The 21,967-nt window shown below is 46.2% G+C and overlaps 1 protein-coding gene across 4 annotated transcripts; it reads left to right on the top strand.

The window, feature by feature from the left end:
- The first annotated feature begins 1,551 nt into the window (after positions 1–1,551).
- On the top strand, positions 1,552–11,478 carry Psmd4 (proteasome (prosome, macropain) 26S subunit, non-ATPase, 4). 4 transcript variants are annotated; one of them, NM_008951.2, is made up of 10 exons: positions 1,552–1,658; positions 7,421–7,561; positions 8,242–8,356; positions 8,842–8,928; positions 9,156–9,224; positions 9,385–9,600; positions 10,140–10,248; positions 10,402–10,533; positions 10,620–10,684; positions 11,182–11,475. In NM_008951.2, the coding sequence occupies exons 1-10, from the start codon at positions 1,633–1,635 to the stop codon at positions 11,350–11,352; spliced, it is 1,131 nt and encodes a 376-aa protein (NP_032977.1). In that variant the 5' UTR covers positions 1,552–1,632; the 3' UTR covers positions 11,353–11,475. The 4 variants fall into 4 exon arrangements, with proteins under 4 accessions (NP_032977.1, NP_001268946.1, XP_030108325.1 ...); NM_001282017.1 differs by having other exon boundaries at positions 10,140–10,257; XM_030252465.1 differs by having other exon boundaries at positions 1,602–1,658; positions 7,421–7,589; positions 11,182–11,478.
- Positions 11,479–21,967: the final 10,489 nt, after the last annotated feature.

Genomic DNA, 21,967 nt, shown 5'->3' with positions numbered 1-21,967 from the left:
GCACTGACCACTGAGGCCCTCCTCAGGTACTCGTTCATTTTTAAGTTCTTATTTTTTAAGGTGTCTGTGTGTATTGTGTATGTTCTCTCTGTGTGTATATATGTTTCTCTCTCTCTTTCTCGCTGTGTGTATGTGTAGGTGTGTGTAGGTGTGTGTGTGTGTGTGTGTGTGTGTGTGTGTGTGTGTGTGTTTACTTGAATAACCACAGAGGCCGGAAGGAGTCATCAAGTCCCCTGGGGCTGGAATTGTAAGCAGCTGTTAGCCACCCCATATGGATGGTGGGAACAGAATGCTACTCCTCTACTAAAACAGGATGGACTCTTAACTATGAGACATCTTTTAAGCCCTTCTCCCTTTTTATTTTTGAGAATTCTCTCACTAAATTTCCAAGATGACCATGAATTTGTAATCATTCCATTATATAGGTGGGATCGCAGGCAAGTGCCAACAGGTCTTCTTTTCTTTGACCCCCAGAAAAGGTCTTATTGTGTATAACCCTGGCTGCCCTGGAACTCATTATATAGATCAGGCTGGTCTAAAACCCACAGATGCCTGCCTCTGCTTCCCAAGGGTTGGTGTTAAAGGTTAATTAACAAACCAAAATAACTTGCTGGCTATCCTTCGTTCCTTGGGTGATTACATGGTGTTTACTGCGGGCTGGGGAAATGACTCAGTGCTTATGAGAGAGCGCTTACTGCTCTTCCTAGAGGACCAGAGTTCGGTTCCCAGAACTCAAGACAGGCAGCTCACAGCTGCCTGGAACTCCAGTTCCGGATTTGATATTCTCTTCCAGCCTCTGCAGGGCCTGAATACACACACAAACGCTTAAAAATTTTTTTTGGTTTGTTTTTTTTTTTTTAATTGGTCAAAACTTTTCTGGATTCCTTCATCCTGTCAGACTCAATACTGGAGTTAGGAATTGCATAGATTTTTTTTTTTTTTTTTTTTGGTAGGCAGTAGATAGGTAAATCGAATTTGAGGATACAAGTGTTTGTAGCAGTTGCATAAACACAGTGCAATGGGAAACAGGAAGTTAAAATGTGGTTAACGATGCTGACACACTTTTTAAGTGATTATGCTTGGACTGACATATCCACAGTAGTGTATGCACTCATGAGTGTCTGTTATGTGTTCGAGGCAGTGTCACTACGTAGTAGCTATGTTGCCCACGTTGGCCTGGAAATTGCAGTTCAGATCTTAGCATGAGTGTGCCCCTTGTAAACAGCACTGGGAGGTGAAGCAATAGAGTTTATTAGCCTGAGCTCCACAGCGAATTGCTGTCATCCTTTTTCAAACCGTAACAACAAAAACAAATCAAAAACCCAAATATACAAAAGAAAGAGAGCAGAAGAGGGGGTAAATTACAGCTCTCCTGCCTCACACTGGAGTGTTGCTGCCAGGCGAGTGCAGAGAGCTTACAGCTGTTCCGGAAGCTGCTGCGAAGGTAGCCAACTCTATTGGATAACCAACCTTTCCATTTCTGTGGCGCCTACAAGTCCCAGAACACACCGCGGGGCGCGGAGGCGGGGCAGCATGAAGACTGAGTTCTTTGATTGGTGATGAGCACCAGGCCAATCGGAGGTGCTGTTGTTTGTCAGTCCCGGAGCCGGTCCGCAGAGGGAAGGAGGCAAGATGGTGTTGGAGAGCACTATGGTTTGGTGAGGAGCTTCGGACGTGGCTGGGGGGCGCGTCTGGGTTGTTGGTGCGCGTGGCGCCGAAACCCGAGGGCCTGGGCTGGGGACTGGGTCGCCGGGCGAGATGTGGCTTCGGGGCCCGCGGGACTCTGGCAGACGACTCCCTGAGTCATCCCGGCCCAGGAACGCAGGCCCGGGAACTCCTGTTCCCTTCCCTGAATTTCAGGTCTCCCATAAAGCAGAGGCCAACTGCCCCCTCCACTCGCCTCCAAGTTTTTCTTTTCTCTGTACTTTATCGCATGTAAACCTCACAACCGCATTCTTGGAAAATAGTCCTTGTCTCATAATGAGTCGGAAGGACTTTAGGGGATCCGCTGTAGTCACACAGCAAATTAAGAGGCCGTGATAAGCAGGATGAACTAGGTTTTATCAGGTTTATACTTGGGATGAGTACCTATTAAGAGTTAGATTAGAAACTGAGGACAAGAAAATAAATAGAAAGCTGAGAACATATTTTTTTTCAGGGCTACAAGAGGACTTTGTTTTGTGTTTTCTGGGAATTGAATCCAGAGCATTGTGAACGCTGGGAACGTGCTCTACCAATGAGCCTCATCACACACCTGGATTGCATTTATTATTTGTCATCATTATTGTTTTAGATGGAGCTTTGACACTGTAGCTCAGACTGGCTTTGAAGTCGCTATTTGAGAAGATGCACAGGTTGGCCTTGAACTTGGAATGAGTATGTAGGATTAAAAACTTGAGTCACTAGGCCCATGTTTTCATTTGGAGATTGGCTAGCACTGCCACCTAAATGCAGGATGGCTTAAGCTTGGTTTCCTGCACTTGGAGGATGAGACAGGGAGTTTTCATGATCAGGACTACCTAGCAAGGTTCTGTCTCAAAATAAGACTACCAGAATGCCCAGTTAAATTTGAATTTCAAGCAAATCATGAGTGATTTTTTAGTATGAAAGGGAATTTTAAGTCCAACCCAAATATTGCTCTTACAAGTTACTTGTTGGGGCCGGGCAGTAGTGGCACACACCTTTAATCCCAGCACTTGGGCAGCAGAGGCAGGTGGATCTCTTAGGGGTTGAGGCCAGCCTGGTCTATAGAGCAAGTTCTAGGACATGCAGAGAAGCCCTGTCTCAAAAGGTGGTAAAATAAAACAAAAACAACAACAAAATAGTTACTTGTTGAGGGTGGTGAGATGGTTGGGTGGGTAAGAGCACAGAGTTTGGTTCCAAGCACCCATGTTGTTTGCTGCTGCCTTCTTTTTTTTTTTTTTTTTTTTTGGTTTTTCGAGACAGGGTTTCTCTGTGTAGCCCTGGCTGTCCTGGAGCTCACTTTGTAGACCAGGCTGGCCTCGAACTCAGAAATCCGCCTGCCTCTGCCTCCCGAGCGCTGGGATTAAAGGTGTGCGCCACCACGCCCCTCGCTGCTGCCTTCTTGACAGGACCAGAAGATCAGTGCCTTTGATCTCTGTAGGTGCCCGCACACACACCTAAAAACAATAAATATAAATCTCGAAAGTTACTCATTATTCATCTGAAATTAAAATTTAACTTTTAAGTCCTATATTTTTGTTTTTTTTTTTTTTAATTTTTTTTTTTTTTTTTAGATTTATTTATTTATTATATGTAAATACACTGTAGCTGTCTTCAGACACACCAGAAGAGGGAGTCAGATCTTGTTACGGATGGTTGTGAGCCACCATGTGGTTGCTGGGATTTGAACTCTGGACCTTCGGAAGAGCAGTCGGGTGCTCTTACCCACTGAGCCATCTCACCAGCCCTATTTTTGTTTTCTAAGTTTGCTTTCACTTCTGGGATAGAGTATGTTAAAATAGAAGATGGATTTAGAATCCAAACAGTTCCCTGGCTCTCACTTACATTTTGCATATTGTTGGAGAATTGTAGTAACTTCTCTGTGTCTCATAGTACAAGCAGGTAAGCCATATGTGATGGTGCTCTGTAAAGTATAGAGCTCTGTAGCGGCATGGTGTTTGGGGAATCCTCAGAATTTAAGAGCTGTAAAAAGACATGTTGAGGAGAGGTCATTACAAAGTTGCTGAAGTAAGAGTCCCGTGTTTGGGAAATAGACCAGAGTGAACCTTAACATAGATTGTTGTAAGGTGGGAGGAGTCACTGTAGAAAGAAATGACTGAAGAGCTTGAACTCTGTTCTATACCCCAGTGAGAAGATTCTGAGGGTGATGGAGTCAGACCTTTGTACAGACTGACACTGATTTAAGAATATTGATCTGGCCAGATGTGGTACACACCTGTTGAGAACACTGGATGGTTGAGACAGAAGGATCATGAGTTCAAGGCCAACTTGGAATGCATATTGAGGTCCTGTTTAAAAAAAACAAAAAACAAAAAAAAGCCAGGCATGGTGGCACACACCTTTAATCCCAGCACTCGGGAGGCAGAGGCAGGTGGATTTCTGAGTTGAGGCCAGCCTGGTCTACAGAGTGAGTTCCAGGACAGCCAGGGCTATACAGAGAAACCCTGCCTCGAAAAAACCAAAAACAACAACAACAAAAAAGCAAAAAACAAAAAAATTAGATTTATACATAAAAGGAAAGAATAGAACCTGAGACCTTAGCCGTCAGTGTAATTGCCACAGAATGAGACCCTCTTGTTTTCTATGAGGTGTCTTGGATTTCCAGGCAACAGAGTTTTCTGTAGGGGTCTATTCTAAAATGCAAGTGTTTTGACTTTAGCTTTAATCTGCTGAGCCAGATTCTCTTGTTAGTTTTTAATGCATGGCATTACATTTGGCCAGTAGGTAGGGAGTTCTAGAACTCGAACTCCGTTGTATTGATTGTTATAAAGAGATGTTAGCTAGCGTCTGATGTGCTGGTCCACACCTGTAATCACAGCACTGAAGAGGTCCACTCAGGAAGATCAGCTCAGTGTCGTCTTCAGTTACAGAAAGCAGTCTCTTTTCTTTTTTGGTTTTTTGGTCTTTCTTTCTTTCTTTCTTTCTTTCTTTCTTTCTTTCTTTCTTTCTTTCTTTCGACAGGGTTTCTCCTGCCTCTGCCTCCCAAGTGCTGGGATTAAAGGCGTGCACCACCACACCCGGCTTAGAAAGCTGTTTCTAAGGGAGACTGAGTTTGAGGGAGAGGTTGGGAGGGGACAGAGTGACAGGATCTCAGTTTGTTGCCCCCAGATTCTGGATTCAAGAAATCCTCTTTTGACTTCCCAAGTAGCTGAGCCACAGGTATGCTCTGTTGCCTGTCCTGTGTTGATGGATTAATTGATTTTGCAATATTGAGGATCAAGCGCAGGGCCTTGTTCATGCTAGAAGCACCCCAGCACAGGACTTCATCCCAGCAGTATTCAGTGTTAAAATTATGATGTCATGGAAAGCTTGGGTAATACCTTAAGCTCAAAAGTTTATGATTTGGGGAATGAAAGAGCGAATCCCATGGTGCTGAGGGAAAGCAGTTCTAAGAAATGCAGGTAACATTACCCCATTCATACCAAGCTGGAAACAGGGAAAGCTGGCCAGTGTGGTGTTTTGTTTGAAACAGGATCTTGCTATGTAGCCCTGCCAGGAATTTCCTGTAATCCTCCTGCCTCTGGAATAGGAGGATTAACATTGACAATGTGGCTTTTTAAGGAACACATGCACCTGTGGTTTTTCTACCAGTAACCACTCTCCTTCCCAATGATGGCGAGGGCAACACAGCCTCAGTGCTCATTGTCAGTTCCCTTTCCCTCCTACCCCCCACCCCCTTCACCTTTCCTATTCTGACTGCTTTCCCCATCTTTATTTATTCGTTGTCCTTGTGTACAGTCCTTGCACTTAGTAGCTGTTCCATCCAAACTGTGCTTGAAGCCTCTGGTTTTATATATGGACCCGCAGCTTTATTTGAAGTTTGAGAGGCTGCCACACCTCTCCTGGAAGAGAAGTTGGATCTGTTTCAGGAAAGCGGAGCTTAGAGACATGGCCAGTGGATCAGCTGCATCTTCACATAGTTTGTTTACAGATGTGTGTTTGGGTCACCACTAAACTACTCTCCTGGAATGCTTCCTGTTTTGTTGTATGATCAAATCCAGGATATCATACATGTAATCTGTGTTCACCTTTGCTAAGTATTAGGTACTATGCTCAGTGCTTTATATGCATGTAATTCTCAAAGCAACTCCGTGTAGAGAATACAAGAAAAACTACACAGAATTTGGCAAGATAGCTCAGCTGCTAAAAGTGCTTGCCTTGTAAGTCTGATGACCTGTTCAGTTTCTGGAACCCTGGGAGGAGAGACCCAGTTCCCAAAAGCTGTCCTCTGACTTCTATATGCAAGTGGCAGCAGCATGTGCCCATATTTGTTCTGAGTTCCCAAGTGTAATAGAATAAAAAAGTGACCTTAGAGAAACATGCAATTTTCTTAGAATTAAAAAATTAACCAGGGGCTGGAAAGTGATGTTCAATGGCTGCTCTTACAGAGGGCACGGCTCTAATTCCCAGCATCTACGAGTTGTTTCAAATTGTCTGTAACTTCAGTCCCAGCGAATCCAACACCGGCTTCTGCCTTCCATAGGCAGTAGGTGAGCACATGGCACCATACATACAAGCAGACAGAACAGCCATACACACAAATGGATAGATTTAAAAGTAGGTGCAGACTCAGGAGGCAGAGGCAGGCGGATCTCGTGAGTTTGAGGCCAACCTGGTCTACAGAGTGAGTTCCAGGACAGCCAGGGCTACACAGAGAAAAACCCTGTCTCGGAAAAAAAAAAAAAAGTAGGTGCAGAATGAGAACCTGAGCTTGGACCTCTGATTGACACCCCACTCCTGATAATCCTGTTTCTGCTTTTTGAGTACATTACCCTTCCTTACCATTTTTTGATTCTATTTATTACTAGATAAAACTTTATAAGGTGGAAAGAAGTTACCTCTGAGCTAGATTTTCTTTGGAGTAGAATAAAGTATCTTGTTCTGGGCACTGCTCTCTTTCCTTAGCACAAGTAGTGCCACTGGCTGCAAGAACTCTCCTAGACCTCATGGGTCACCAAGAGTTGGTCTTGAACCAGGAATGTGGCTCAATGGTAGATGGTAGGTTGTGTGACCAAAAAAGGTGGGAAACCGAGAAGCTGGAGTTTATGTTTCATATTATGTAGAGTTTGGTTGGGGTTGGTTTTGTTGTTGTTGTTGTTTTCTTTGAGATAGGGTCTCACATAGCCCAGGCTGGCCTCAAACTTACAATGTATTTGAGGCTGTCCATGAATTCCAGATCCTCCTAGCTATATACACGGAGTTCCAGTATTACAGCTGTATGCTACCTCACCTGTTTAAGATGGAAAGAATTCCTGGCTGGAGAGATGGCTCAGCAGTTAGGAACACTGACTGCTTTTTCAGAGGTTCTGAGTTCAATTCCCAGCAACCACATGGTTCGCTCACAACCATCTGTAATGGGATCTGATGCCCTCTTCTGGTGTGTCTGAAGAGAGCAATAGTGTACTCACATATATAAAATAAATCTTTTTTTGTTTTGTTTTTTGGTTTTTTTTTTTTTTTTTTCGAGACAGTTTCTCTGTTTAGCCCTGGCTGTCCTGGAATTCATTCTGTAGACCAGGCTGGCCTTGGAACTCAGAAATCCATCTGTCTCTGCCTCCCAAGTGCTGGGATTAAAGGCATGTGCCACCACTGTGTTCCAAGAAGCCTGAGAGCCACCGCTGTACCACGTGTGTCTGGCAGGAGGTGTAGAAGGGGTCCTCCATTATAGAGGATGTTTCAGGGCATCCTCCAGTGTCCTTTTCTCCTTATCTGACAGTGTGGACAACAGTGAGTACATGCGGAACGGAGACTTCCTTCCCACCCGGCTGCAGGCCCAGCAGGATGCCGTCAACATTGTATGTCACTCAAAGACCCGAAGCAACCCTGAGAATAACGTGGGCCTGATCACACTGGCCAAGTACGTGGGACACAGTGGGGCTGTGAAGGTGGGTGGTGCTCCCATGTTGGGTTGCAGGTGACTGCCCTTTGGTTGATAGCACAGGCTATGCTCATCCAGTCCTGTGTTCCACCTCCTTCAGGAGTAGGACAGCTTGCTGCGCTGGGGGAGGGTGTCTTGATTTTGACTTGTTTTCCACACCGGGTTTTCATGTAGTCCTGGCTAACTTCAAACTTGATATGTACCTTTTTTTTTGCCTTGTTTTTTAAGACTTACTTTGTATTTTATGTATATAAATGTTTTGCCTACATGTATTATGTTTATGCACCATGGTCATGCATAATGCCCACAAAGGTCAGAAAAGGGGTTCACATCCCCTGGGACTGGAGTTAGAGCTGATTGTGAGTGCTGGGTGAGTGCTCTTAACCACTGAACCATGTCTTCAGAAAAAAAGATAAAAGTTGCTTTTAAGGTCTCTAAACAAAAGATGGCACACACCTTTAGTCTCAGCACTCGGGAGGCAGAGACAATTGGATTTCTGAGTTTGAGGCCAGCCTGGTCTACATAGTGAATTTCAGGACAGCCAGGGCTACACAGAGAAACCCTGTCTCTGAGGGAAAAAAGAAAGGAGAAGATGAATGGGCATGGTTAGGAGGCACTTGTGTGGTCTGAACTCACTAAAATTCTTTGCTCACATTTAGTGACTGTGAGGTGCTGACCACACTCACCCCGGACACTGGCCGTATCCTCTCCAAGCTCCACACTGTCCAACCCAAAGGCAAGATCACCTTCTGCACTGGCATCCGCGTGGCCCACGTGAGTCCTGTTGGCTCCCTGCTATGAGGGTCTGTGATCCTTTCTGTCCAGAGCTGTGATCTAGTGCTGAATAGAGCAAGACGAGAGGACCTGGACCAGTGCTTCTCAGCCTTCAATACAGTTCCTCGTGCTGTGATGACCCCAGCCGTAAAATTGTTTTGGTGCTACTCATAACTACGATTTTGCCTATTGTTATGAATGATAAGGTTAATTTCTAATATGCTACCCTGTGAAACGGTCATCCAACCCCTCCAAGGTGGGAGCCACTGATCTAGAGGGTGCTTACTCAGTATAGAAAGGATGGGGCAGGATGAGACTTGGTCTTACACTCTGGTCCACTTGAGGCACAACAGAAAGAGGAGGCATGTACCGAGTGAGCATTATGGTAGACTTGAGGTTCATAGGTACTGTAAGGAGCAGGAAATGCAGACTGACTCAGGGACATGTGCTGCTGGGATTCACGGGAACTTCTTTTCCCTTCCAAGTTGGCTCTGAAGCACCGGCAGGGCAAGAATCACAAGATGCGCATCATCGCCTTTGTCGGTAGCCCTGTGGAGGACAACGAGAAGGATGTGAGTCCACAGACAGCCTGCCAGGCAGGCCTCCATTTGGAAGTGGCTTGCAGTACTTAGAACTGGGCAGAGGTGTTAGGCATGTCATCTGGGGAAAGGTGGATGTGTGATGTCAGTGTTGGGGCCAGACCTTTGGTAGGATGCTGAATTTCTGTATGCGTCTGTGAGGCAAATTCAGTCCTCACTACAGAGAATCAATTTCTTGATTTTTCTCCCTTTCTTCATAGCTGGTGAAACTAGCTAAACGCCTTAAGAAAGAAAAAGTGAATGTTGACATCATTAATTTTGGGGAAGAGGTAAGTCAGGGTTGCAGAGCATAGGATCCGATCCCACGTTATGAACACGGCCATCCTTTCATAGAGTTGAGCTCCCTCGGGGACTCTGGAGATGGCTGCAGCCGTAGACTGAGAAGCAGTAAGTGAAGGAGGTGTCTGTCTTGTGCTCTCTGCTCTACAGGAGGTGAACACAGAGAAGCTGACAGCCTTTGTGAACACACTGAATGGCAAGGATGGAACTGGGTCCCATCTAGTGACAGTGCCTCCTGGACCTAGCTTGGCTGATGCTCTCATCAGTTCTCCTATTCTGGCTGGTGAAGGCGGTGCCATGCTGGGTCTTGGTGCCAGTGACTTTGAGTTTGGAGTAGATCCCAGTGCTGATCCTGAATTGGCCCTGGTAAGCAAATGTTGACCCTGGGGTTCTGTTCTCTGTACAGATCCCCAGCTGATGGGACGAGACAGTCCTGAACACTTCCGTACCACCGTTCTCTAAGACCCTTTTCACTTCCTTGAAGGGCACCAATGCAAGACTCTAGTGTCTTCATTTTTCCCAATTAAACACAGACTCTGCCTTGCTTCTTCCATTTTCTACTAGGGCTTGTCAGTGTTACAGCTTCTTTCCCATGCGGCAAGCCAGAGGAGGTGTCATCCTGTGTAGGATACCACAGCATCGACTGTGGTGGTCTCCAGGAGTTGATCTTGTCTTGCTCTCTCTTTTTTTTTTTTTAAAGATGTATTTATTCATTATATATTCATTATATGTAAGTATGCTGTAGCTCTCTTCAGACACCCCAGAAGAGGGCATCAGATCTCATTACAGATGGTTTTGAGCTACCATGTGGTTGCTGGGATTTGAACTCAGGACCTTCAGAAGAGCAGCTGGCGCTCTTAACCGCTGAGCCATCTCTCCAGCCCCCTTGTCTTGCTCTTTACCAGGCCCTTCGAGTCTCTATGGAAGAGCAGCGGCAGCGGCAGGAGGAAGAGGCACGGCGGGCCGCTGCGGCCTCTGCAGCTGAGGCTGGAATTGCTACACCTGGGACTGAAGGTGAAAGAGGTGGATTCTGAACTCCTGGGCCTGAGGGTGCTAGCCATTTCACGATGCAGTGGGGAGGGCAGGGCTGGGCTGGGCTTGGGGAGCAGTGTGGCCAGCCCTGTGGAATATCTACTAGGTCTACCCTGGCCTTCTGTCCTTGCCCAGACTCGGATGACGCCCTACTGAAGATGACCATCAACCAGCAGGAGTTTGGCCGTCCTGGGCTTCCAGACCTAAGCAGCATGACTGAGGAAGAGCAGATCGCCTACGCCATGCAGATGTCCCTGCAGGGAACAGGTGGGCCATGGCTTGGGTGGCAGGGCCTGGACAGAGTCTGGGGTGAGGAGCTAGCACTGAGCGGGCTGCTGCTCTCCTTTCCTCAGAGTTTAGCCAAGAATCGGCTGACATGGATGCCAGCTCAGCCATGGACACATCTGATCCAGTCAAGGTGAGGGCCAGCAGTGAGGCTCTGACCCAGCCAAGTCTGACATCCCCTGCATTCAGATCTTTATCCTTTTGGGACCAGGGCCTTTCCTCTCTGGCATTTCATAAGAAAGGTCTTGGAGCAACAGAAGGAAACACTTAGGTGTTTTTATTTCCGTTGTCCTGGAATTTTCTAGTGGGAGTGGCCTGTCATCTCCATCCCTAACAGTTCTGTGGGGCTCCTCCCAAGAGGGCCTGGGGGAAAGGAGTGCTGGTTCCCCCCCCCCCCCAAGAAAGCTGCTGTGGTGGCATCTGGTTTCCTCTCTGAGCTCCGTTAGCAGAGGTCTCCGGCTTCTGTGCTTTGGGGAATGCACACCATTCATGGACATCATGGGTCTTGTTGGCTTGCCCCTCTCATTCCCTTAGCTGCACACAGGAGTGGGCAGCAACATGTTGCTGTCCCTTACAACATGTTGTTGCCCCCTGTCACCGCACTCCGCTGCTCCGTGTGCCTTTTTTCAGGAGGAGGATGACTATGACGTCATGCAGGACCCGGAGTTCCTTCAGAGCGTCCTAGAGAACCTTCCAGGTGTGGATCCCAACAATGCAGCCATTCGAAGTGTCATGGGGGCTCTGGCCTCCCAGGCCACCAAGGATGGCAAGAATGACAAGAAAGAGGAAGAGAAGAAGTGAGACCGGAGGGAGGGGTAGCTGTGTCTGCCCGGGGACTGTAAAGACGGGGTTGGATAGAGGCTTAGATGTGCTCTGCTGCCTTTATGATGGAATAAAGCTTGGCAAGTTTTCCCCTTTTGCTTCAAATAGTGATAGCTTTGCACACAGTGGAGGAGTGGGCCTGAAGGAATGTCCTTACCTTCTGCTCTGCAGATGGCTGCTGCCTGTCATCTCCATCTTTGACAGTCCCTTGGGCTTTTTCTTTTTCATTAAGAGAATCTTTACACCGGGCAGTGGTGGCGCACGCCTTTAATCCCAGCACTTGGGAGGCAGAGGCTCGCGGATTTCTGAGTTTGAGGCCAGCCTGGTCTACAGAGTGAGTTCCAGGACAGCCAGGGCTATACAGAGAAACCCTGTCTCGGAAAAAAAAAAGAGAGAGAGAGGAGAGAAGCTTTGCTGAGGACCCACTCTTTTTTTTTTTTTTTTTTTTTAAAGATTTATTTATTTATTACATGTAATGTACACTGTAGCTATCCTCAGATACTCCAGAAGAGGGAGTCAGATCTCATTGGTTGTAAGCCACCATGTGGTTGCTGGGATTTGAACTTCGGACCTTCGGAAGAGCAGTCGGGTGCTCTTACCCACTGAGCCATCTCACCAGCCCGAGGACCCACTCTTAAATCCTAAGGCCACTGAGATGAATCGAGGACAGCACCAGGGTCATGGTCTAGGGACAAGAACAGCCCATGTCTGATTCAAAGAATATGTATGTACGTATGTGTGGGTGTGTATGTATGTATGTATGTGTGTATGTATGTATGTATGTATTTTTGAGACAGGGTCTCACTATGTAGCCTAGACTGATCTATAATTATTATGTATACTAAATTGACCTCAAACTTACAGAGACCCATTAGCCTCTGCCTCTGTATTGCTGGGAGTATGAACCACCATGCTGGCTCAAAAGAGAATTATGAGGGATCTGGCAAGATGGCTCAGTGGAAAAAGGCACTTATCATGAAAAATCCTAAGAATATTTTAGAAATTTTTATGGTGGTACACTCCTTTAATCCCAGCACTTGGGAGGTAGAGGCAGGTGGGTCTCTGTCTGGGTCAAGGCAAGCTTGGTCTACAGAGCAAGTTCAGTACAGCCAGGGTTATACAGAGAAACCCTGTCTTGGACATTTAAAAAAAAATTAAAAGTTTTTTATATAGGTCTGCATGTATGTCTGTGTTTTATGTGTGCCTGGCATCCACGGAGGCCAGAAGAAGGCACTGGATCCCCAGAACTGGAGTTGCAGACAGTTGTGAGCGGCCATGTGCGTGCTGAGACTCAAACCTAGATCCTCTGGAAGAACAGCCAGCTGAGCTGTCTTTCCAGTGTGTAGTGATAAGAATTTGATTCCCAGAGTCCACACAAAGCTGTAAGGAGGAGATGCCAGACTTGTCCTCTGGTCTCCACTTTAAATGCCATGGTGCACATGTGTCCCCCACCCCAGTCATAAATAGAATATCAAGTAAAAGTGAACTGTGAACCAGTTACTACAGGACAGGCGAAAAATAGAGACTCTGGTGACCTCAAAGTAGGTTCCTGAGGGACACAAGTTCTCTGAAAAAGTAAGGAAGAAATGGGTGTGTGCAGGCAGATGGAGACACATTTAAGACCTGGGCAGCTCTTAGGCTGGTGTTTAGAGTGGCCCAGGACACCAAGGACATGATTATATAGACCTAGTTTCCTATGAAGACAGAAAAGGTGAGTTATGGAATAGAATGCAGATTGCACACTACTTTCTCTTGAATTTTTGAGACGTGGTCTGTATACCCCAGGTTGGTCTCACACTAGTGATGAGTCCCCTGCCTCAGCCGCCCCAGCGCTGGGACTGCATTGCTGCCACATATGGTTTCCTTTGTCTCATGAAAGTATGACTAGTGCCTGACAGGCAGCATGGAACCTGTATTTGCCCCAAATACAACAAAACAAGCACATGACGCTGCTTCGGGAGGAGCCGGAGTTCTCCAGCACCTTGTGCACCGGGCGAGTTAGTTTTTACTTCTCTCTCTGGCTTTTCTTCAGGTGCTTGCAGTCTAGTCCAAGCTGAGCTATGTGTAAAACTCATGGCAGTCCTGCAATAGCCTCCCAAGAACTAGGACTATAAGCTGGGTCCCCGGCGTCAGTATTTGTGTGTGCTTTCTCTTCTATTTTTCTTTGTGAGCCTGTCCTTTAATGGCTGAGCCATCACTGCAGCCTCCCTCCCCCCATTGTCTTGCTATGTAACTCAGGAACTCACTATGTGGACCAGCTGGACTCAAATTCAGAGATCTGCTTGCCTCTGCCTCTCAAGTGCTGGGATTAAAAGGCGTGGGCCACTCTGCCTGACTTTATGTGTGCCTTTCTCAATTCAGAAAAACGACAGCCTGGCTTGGGTGGTGTGTCTGTGTCTATACAGCAACACAAACTTAAATGGTAGGAGAACTTATGAGACTATGTTCCCTCTTCCTACCTTGTGAGTTTTAGGGATTGAATTTAGGGTTGTCACAGCATTAAGTTCTTTTGCCCACTGAGTCATCTTGCCGAGCCTTTTATTTACTTAATAGTTTGTTTTTATGGCAGTGGGTGCTTTGCTTCATGTCTGACATTTGTGTGTCTGATGCGTGTGGAAGCCAGAAGAGGGCACCAGATTCCCTGAGACTGAGATGGTTGTGGGGTACCACGTGGGTTCTGGGGACTGAACCCAGGTTCTCTATAAAAACAGTCAGTGCTCTTAACCACTTAGCCCTTTCTGCAGCCCAAAGGTTGGTTGTTTTTTGTTGTTTTTTTTTGTTGTTGTTGTTGTTTTTTCTTTTCCAAGAGGTATGTATATGTTTGACCTGCATGTAAGTGTGCACCATTTGCTTGCCTGATGCCTTGGGAAGCCAGAGAAGACAGCACATTCCCTAGAACTGGCATTACATGTGGGCCTAGCAATACTGGGAGCCAAACCCAGGTTCTCTGCAAAAGCAGCTAAGTGTTCTGAAACACTGTTGCTGTCTTCTACCTCTTACCAGCCCCCTTGTTTTGAACCAGTTTTCTCATTCATGTCTTAAATAGTACCTACTATTATACTAGGTATTAGACTATTGAAATTCCATGTTAGAATTGTTTGATTGCTCTGTATGTTTGTGTGCATGTTCACATTCACAGCCCACATATGCTTATATGATGGCAAGGGTGGGCCCTTCCTCAATCCCTTCTCCCCTTATCTTTTTTTTTTTTTTAAGATTTATTTATTTATTATATGTAAGTACACTGTAGCTGTCTTCAGACACTCCAGAAGAGGGCGCCAGATCTCATTACAGATGGTTGTGAGCCACCATGTGGTTGTTGGGATTTGAACTCAGGACCTCAGGAAGAGCAGTCAGTGCTCTTAAACGCTGAGCCATCTCTCCAGCTCCCCTTCTCCCCTTATCTTTTGAGATGAGTGTATCTCATGGGATCTGGACCTAGGCGTGATGTCCTATCTTGCTATTACATGGATGTTAGGGTCAAACTCAGGTCCTCATGGTTATGTGACAAGCACTTCAACAACCTGACTCCTGCTAGAGCATCTCGTGCTGGGCTGTGTCTCCAGCCGTGCTTGGTCCATTTCCAGATGGGTTTCCTTCAGAACCCTTGCCGTCTCACATTTGTGCAGAACAGGCTGGCCTCCAGCTTAAAGGAATATTGCCCGTGCCTCTAACAAGTGCTGGATTAATGATTTTTCTTTCCACATAATAGGAAATGCTTATTAAGAGAGGACCTCTAAGAAAACACAGATTAAGCTATAAAACCAGTGTCAAGTTCAGTGCAACTTTTGGAATCATCTTTGTGTTTGTGTGTATGTGTGTGTGTGTGTGTGTGTGTGTTCGTTCGTGTGTGCATGCATGCATGTGTGTATGGCAGTGGTGCAAATGTGGGTGGAGCTCAGTAGTGATTTGTGAGTGTTGGTTTCCTCCTACCTTGTGGGTCCCAGGAAAGGAACACAGGATGTTGTACTTGTTGGCAGGTGCCTTTATCAGCTGAGTCATTTCAACACTCTGCCCTGCAAAGATTAATTCTTACCTGAGTTTAGTCACTTTATAGCTGGATTGTTTGTTTGAGATTGGGTCTCTGTGGATCCGGCTGGCCTTGAACTCTTTTAACCTTCCAAGTGTATGAATCATCTGACTCTTGAAATCCCAAAAGTAACCTTTTTATGTACCTAGGAGCTATGAGAGAGACATAACCTCAGCCTGAGAGAACAAACTCAGTGTAGAATAAGGAAATGATTATAATTGGAAACACAGTAATACAGGATACATTTTATATTTATATATTGTGTTTGTGTGTGTGTGTGTGTGTGTGTATATATGTTTTGTTTTTTGAGACAGGGTTTCACTGTGTGTGGTCTTGGCTATCTGGTAACTCACTCTATAGACTAGCCTGGCCTTGAACTCACAGAGACATCAGGTCAGGGTAATGAGCATGGTCCAAAAATTTCATAAAGTCAGGGCAAGGAACTTACAAAGCCCTACTCGTTGTTGACCATCTATAGTATGGATTCTGTTAGCTGGGATCAGGAAGACATTTTCTTTAGTAATCACTGGTAAGGTGCTGTGTTCCTAGAAATAACTTTGTACTGTACTCAAATGTTCCTGTAAGCAACCCTGATGAGATTCACTGAGGCACAACTTATACACGGAAAAAAGGGAGAAAAGGCATGAGTAAGATGGAGCTTAATTGGGAAGAAGAAATGGATAATATTGTGTGTACAAAAACATAGTGATCCCGGGGGGCTTGAAGAAGGGGTGCAGTGATCGATTGGGGTGTGAGGTGAACGCAAAAGTGAAAGATCAGCTGACAGGAAGAGTCTGTGAGAGTGAGACGGCAACAGCCAAGAGGGTGAAGGGAAGCTTACTGATACAAGACAGCAGGAAACGAGGACTGGCCAGATGGCTGTGCAGGCACATGGGTGTCAGCAACAGCTGTGCCATGCACATGTTCTGTGTCAGCTGCTACCCACCAATAGGATGGTGGGAGGGACTTTAGGACTGAGTGAGGAAACACTTTGGGGGGAATAGTGGTACACAACTTTAATTCCAGAACTTGGAGGCAGAAATGGTTGAATCTCTGAGTTTGTGGCCAGCCTGGTCTACAGAGCGAGTTCCAGAATAGCCAGGACTTCACAGAGATACCCTGTCCTGAAAAAAAAACAAGAAACAACCAACCAACCAAAGTGAACACTGCCACACTGCTGCAATGAATGCAGGGGTGGAGCCAGAGATGCACAGAAGTGCAGCTCCCAACTGGAACTCCAATAAAATGCCACTCCCAAAGCCCTTAAAAGGAGGCCCCCTAGCCAGAGCACATGCCTTTAATTCTGGCACCTGTGTGGGTAGAGAGACCTGCAAGAACATCAAGTGCTCTAATCAGCTGAGCCATCTGCAGCCTTTTGGTGGCTCACTTTCCCATTACATGGCAACCATCGACAATAAATCCCGGGGGGTCTGGTGGTTTTTTGTTAGCGTCGTCTCACCTGCTTTATAGCAGGGAGGCTCCTAGTACACCATGTTTAAGCTCTGGACAGAAATAGATGCCACACATAGTATCAGGGTCCAGATGATACGCTGTAAATGCCTAGATAACTTACTAGTCAGCATTCATGCATTTTAGGGAGAAGAATTTCATCAAATTTAGAGCTAATAGGCCAGGTGCCCTGGGGCTTGCCTTTAATCTCAGCACACAGGAGGCAGTGGCAGGTGGATTTCAATTAGTCTGAGGATAGTCTGGTCTACACAGACCCTGTTTCAAAAAGAAAAGAAAGGGGTGGGGGAGAGGGAGTAAGCTTGACCATGTGCTTACAAAGTTATTGGATCTGCAGTAGGAAAGGATGCTCTGAATAGGAGAAGGTTGTTCTCGAAGTGAGTTGGAGACCGGAGGCTACCAGGGGACAACTCTGTAGCCATTCAACAAATGGTGGAAATGCACTTTGGTCTCTAAGCTCATATGGTATATGAACATTAATCCATAATAGCTCATAAACATAAACATGAGAAGATAACCAAGGCCTAGAGGAAAAAAAAACTTTCTAACTTTACATGGGACACAGTGCCAGTCTGTGATCCCAGCACCCAGTGTCTTGAGTTCTAAGATACATAGTGAGATCCTGTCTTGAAAACTAAAACAATAATAACAAAATAACATAGCATCTTTGTATTGGCCAGGTGTGGTGGTGCCTCCAAGTGGGAGGCAGAAGCAGGCAGGTTTCTGTAAGTTTGAGGCCAGCCTGGTCAACATACATAGTGAGACTCTGTCGCAAAATAAATAAATAAATCCAAACCTTTGAGCTTCTTGGATAAACCTTGAAAACATTTTATTTGTATGTACACTAAAGAAGTCAGACAAAGGCTGGAGAGTGGAGAGATGGCTCAGTGTTTAAGAGCACTGGCTGTTCTTCCAGAGTTCCTGAGTTCAAATCCCACCAACCACATGGTGGCTCACAAACACCTATAATGGGATCTGATGCCCTTATCTGTCATGCAGACTTACATGCAAATAGAGCATCATATGTATGTATTAAAAAAAAAAAAAGAAACCAAAACATACACGAGATCTGAGCTAGGTCCCCTGCATGTACCTTCTGACATGATGTACTGGGAGTGGGCATGACTCGGACTCTTTTGCCTGCTCCTGGAATCCTTTGCCTCCTACTGAGTTGTCACATGCAGGTTTCATGAAGATTTGTGCCTAGTCTTATTGTATCTTGTTAGGCCATATTCAGTGGATATCCCAGGAAGGCCTGCTCTTTTTTAAGGGGAAGCAGAGATCTGGGTGAGAGGGGAGGAAAGGGGGGAAATTGCAATTGGGATGTAATAAACGAGAGAACAAAAGAAACAAAGGTCTGAAGTGGAAACTTAAGGGCTCTTTGGAAAGTCGGTTGGATGGTGTTTTTGCTGGGGCAAGCACATGAGGGAACATTTCATCAAAGCAGACACAGGTGAAAGGCTAAGGCAGATTGGTGAAGGAACGGTTCGCTGAAGCAGGAGAGAGGATGTTCTGCTAAAGCAGGCACGTGAACAAACACATGATGAAGGATTCTTTGCTAATGACATGCATGTATTGGTCCACCTTACATTGCATAGTTGAGCTGTATTTGCCAGGAAGCCATAGAGAGAAATGTAGGGCAATGGGCTATGCACAGACAGCCTGGTCTCCAGTTGAGCTGAGGTCTTGAACCCCGGTGGGACTGGATGGGTGGTAATTTCCACCTACATGGGATGGAAGGCGTTCCCTCATGTCTCCTGGACCCCTGGCTTCTGTCGAAGTTACTGCTCCCACAGCCCCCATAGGAGAGGCGTGTGACTATCAGTCATGTAGACAATGTCCCAAGCTTCTGGCCTTCTGGCAAGACTCCTCCCCACAGTTACCTAGCAACAGCAAGATAACACAGCCCACTATAAGAGGGGCTGTTTGGCCCCTCCTGATCTCTTAAGCTTTCACCTTTCTTACCCTCTAGTTCTTTTTCTCTCTTCCCTTACCCCCTCTCTCCACATGGCCATGGCCAGTCTCTCTCTCCCTCTTTTACCTTCTCTCTTTCCCCGTCTTTCTACAACAAAGCTCTAAAACCACAGACTGTCTCTGATCATAAAGGCCCGGACTAAGGACTCTCACCTGCGTGGGAACCACCCAGCGCCCCTCTTTCCCAGTGCCCTCTCTTCCCATATCTCCCATGCCACACCAGGGGCCCTATTCTGTTCTCAGCTCCTCCGTATCCAGCCTGGGATGCTGGAGACTGAGAACCTGGTACCGGGGCCTGCCCCTTGTCCACCACCTGCTGTGTGGGGTCAGTGGCTTCACACAGCCAGATACCTACCTGGGACTGCGTGGAAAGCGTCCAGCAGTCCTCCCGTGTCTGCCGGCTCAGAGCACTGGAACTCTGGCAGGACTCAGGCTCTCTCCCTCCCTCCTCTTTCCCACCCACCCACGGTCCGGCAGAGAAACACACCAAGAAACTTCTGGTGGTGTGCCGAGCTTCTTGTCGTTTCCAAGGACTCAAGCTGATTGGATGCACGTGCTGAGACAAGAGCCATCCAGAGGCAAGGCACGTGGAGGAAACGGGATGTTTGGAGGGTATAAATAGGACTCCATGGGGTGAAGGAGACAAGTGACAGCTTGGCTTGTTGGTACAGCTAGCTGTGCAACACTTTTGTCTTGATCTTCACTTCCGTGAGAGAGGCACAGCCTCTCCTGGTGTTCCTCCTGGTCTCTCCTGCTAACTCATGGCAAGGCTGAAGCCTGGCTGTCTCTGCTAGGTCGTGTCACTGCTGTTGCTATCCTGACTGGACTGAACTGGACTGCTGGTGTATCTGTGAGGTGTTTGCGAATGGATTGAGCTGCCACTGCCTGCTGACCTGTGAACTCAACTGCTGATTTCCAGACAACACAGACAGGAGTTGTTGCAAAGAGCCTTTATAGACAGGCCCGCGCCCCCTTCCCCGCTCCTGTATCATTTCTTTTCCATTACCTCTGGTGGGTGGTGGGTTACAAGAGAGGTTAAAGCATTTAGGAACCATCATTAAAAACAGGGTTTGACATGGTGGCGCATGCCTTTAATCCCAGCACTCAGGAGGCAGAGGCAGGCGGATTTCTGAGTTCTGAGTTTGAGGCCAGCCTGGTCTACAAAGTGAGCTCCAGGACAGCCAGAGCTATAAAGAGAAACCCTGTCTTGAAAAAAAAAAAAACAAAAAACAGGGTTTGAAAAAATTAAAGTTACAAAGGTCAGGCACAGGAGACCACATAATGTATGACTCCAAAAAAATGTAACAGGCAACTCTCAGATGAAAAACAACTGATTGCCAGCTGCCTTTGATATGATTTCCTTTAGGGGTGATGAAAATGTTTTAGGGAGCTGGAGAGATGGCTCAGCGGTTAAGAGCACTGACTGCTCTTCCAGAGGTCCTGAGTTCAAATTCCAGCAACCACATGGTGGCTCACAACCATGAGACCTGACACCCTCTTCTGGTGCATCTGAAAACAGCTACAGTGTACTTATAATAATAAATAAATCTTAAAAAAATATTTTAGAACTGGTAGGATGTAGTGTTTACATACAGTGTGAATATACTGAACATCACCCAATCATTTGCTTTATTATTTACTTATTTAAAGTAAGGTGTTTATTGTTTGAGTCTGACTTATATGTAGCCTAGGATGGCCTCGAACTTACTACATAGTTTAGGGTCAACTTGAATTCCTGCTCCTCCTGCCTCTCTTCCCAAGTGCTGGAATTACCAGCATGGTCTATTTATTCATTTATTTATTTATTTAGGATCTCAGATAGACCAGGGTGGCCTCAGATTTGCTATGTAGATCATGCTGCCTCCACTTCCTCAAGGCTGGAATTGCAGGCATGTGCCACAGCACCTGGCTCTTACAGTAAGGCACAGAGTGACAGAGTAGGGCATTCGACACCCTCTTCTGATGTGCACACAGCTGCATACACTTGCACATCCACGATCACTTACGCTGCACATAACACACACACACATAATGACCAAAAAATTCCCCTAAAATAGTTGGAAGGCAATGCACACAGGTTGAAAGAAGGCATCTTTAACTACTACACTTTACAAAGGACTTTTATTCAGAATACATTGTTTAAAACTGCTGGTGTGGAAGCACATCTGGTGAGGCAAAAACGTGAGGTATTCAAGGCTAATCTTTTCTATATATGGGAACCTGTCTGAAAACGAAACCCAAACCAAACCACCCATAACTAGTAAGAAAACAACAATAAAATAATGGGGGAAATGACTTGAAAAACACTTTGGAAAAGAAATTTAAACGGCCTACATAAAAATCCAGGCATAGTGGTGCACGCCTTTAATCCAGCACTCAGGAGGCAGAGGCAGGCAGGATCTCTGAGTTCAGGGCCTCTAATTAATTAATTAATTAAAATAAAGGAAAAAGAACAATGAAAAGATGATTCACAAAACCTTAAAAATGTACATTTATTGATTTGTGTGGGTGTTTTAGTGACACATGTGAGGTCAGAAGATAACCTGGGGGGGGGGCAGTTCTCTCCCTAGTAAGTTCCATGGATCAAACTGAGGCTCTTAGGCTTGGCAGCAAGCCTCTTTACTGCTGAGCCATCTTTCTGGCCATTAACATAAGTTTTTAATCAAGAAAATGTAACTGGAATCACAATGAGATCTCCAAGATCTAAAGCTCAGAGCCTGGGTGAAGACACCCAGCGTTGGGTGGATCCTGGAAGGCATGGAGGACAACAGCGGAGGGAGTGTATGGTGTGCTGAGGCTGAAGTGTTTACCTGCTATGACTTAGTTCTCTACCCAGAGAAAACCAATGTGTTTCTATCACCTGGCAGTGGTGGTGGTGCCTGCCTTTAATCCCAGCACTCGGGAGGCAGAGGCAGGCAGATTTCTGAGTTCGAGGCCAACCTGGTCTACAAAGTGAGTTCCAGGACAGTCAGGGCTACACAGAGAAACCCTGTCTCAAAAAACCAAAAACCAAACCAAACCAAACAAAAAAAGGTATCCAATGTTGCTTACTCATAAAATTAAAGCATCTCAGCATTAACAAATGACAAGTCCTTGTCAAGGGATTATGAGCTCTCACAAACA

The sequence above is a fragment of the Mus musculus genome, chromosome 3 (assembly GCF_000001635.26).
Source record: "Mus musculus strain C57BL/6J chromosome 3, GRCm38.p6 C57BL/6J".
NCBI classification, from domain to species: Eukaryota; Metazoa; Chordata; class Mammalia; order Rodentia; family Muridae; genus Mus; species Mus musculus.
This window is presented reverse-complemented; position numbering and strand designations above follow the sequence as displayed.

What these genes read in the sequence shown, in the direction of transcription:
- Psmd4 (NM_001282017.1), top strand. Translation starts at nt 1,633, where the DNA reads ATGGTGTTGGAGAGCACTATGGTTTG. An exon ending in CTGGCATCCGCGTGGCCCAC is followed by an intron (nt 8,357 to 8,841) that starts GTGAGTCCTGTT and finishes TTCCCTTCCAAG; the next exon opens with TTGGCTCTGAAGCACCGGCA. An exon ending in CTGATCCTGAATTGGCCCTG is followed by an intron (nt 9,601 to 10,139) that starts GTAAGCAAATGT and finishes GCTCTTTACCAG; the next exon opens with GCCCTTCGAGTCTCTATGGA.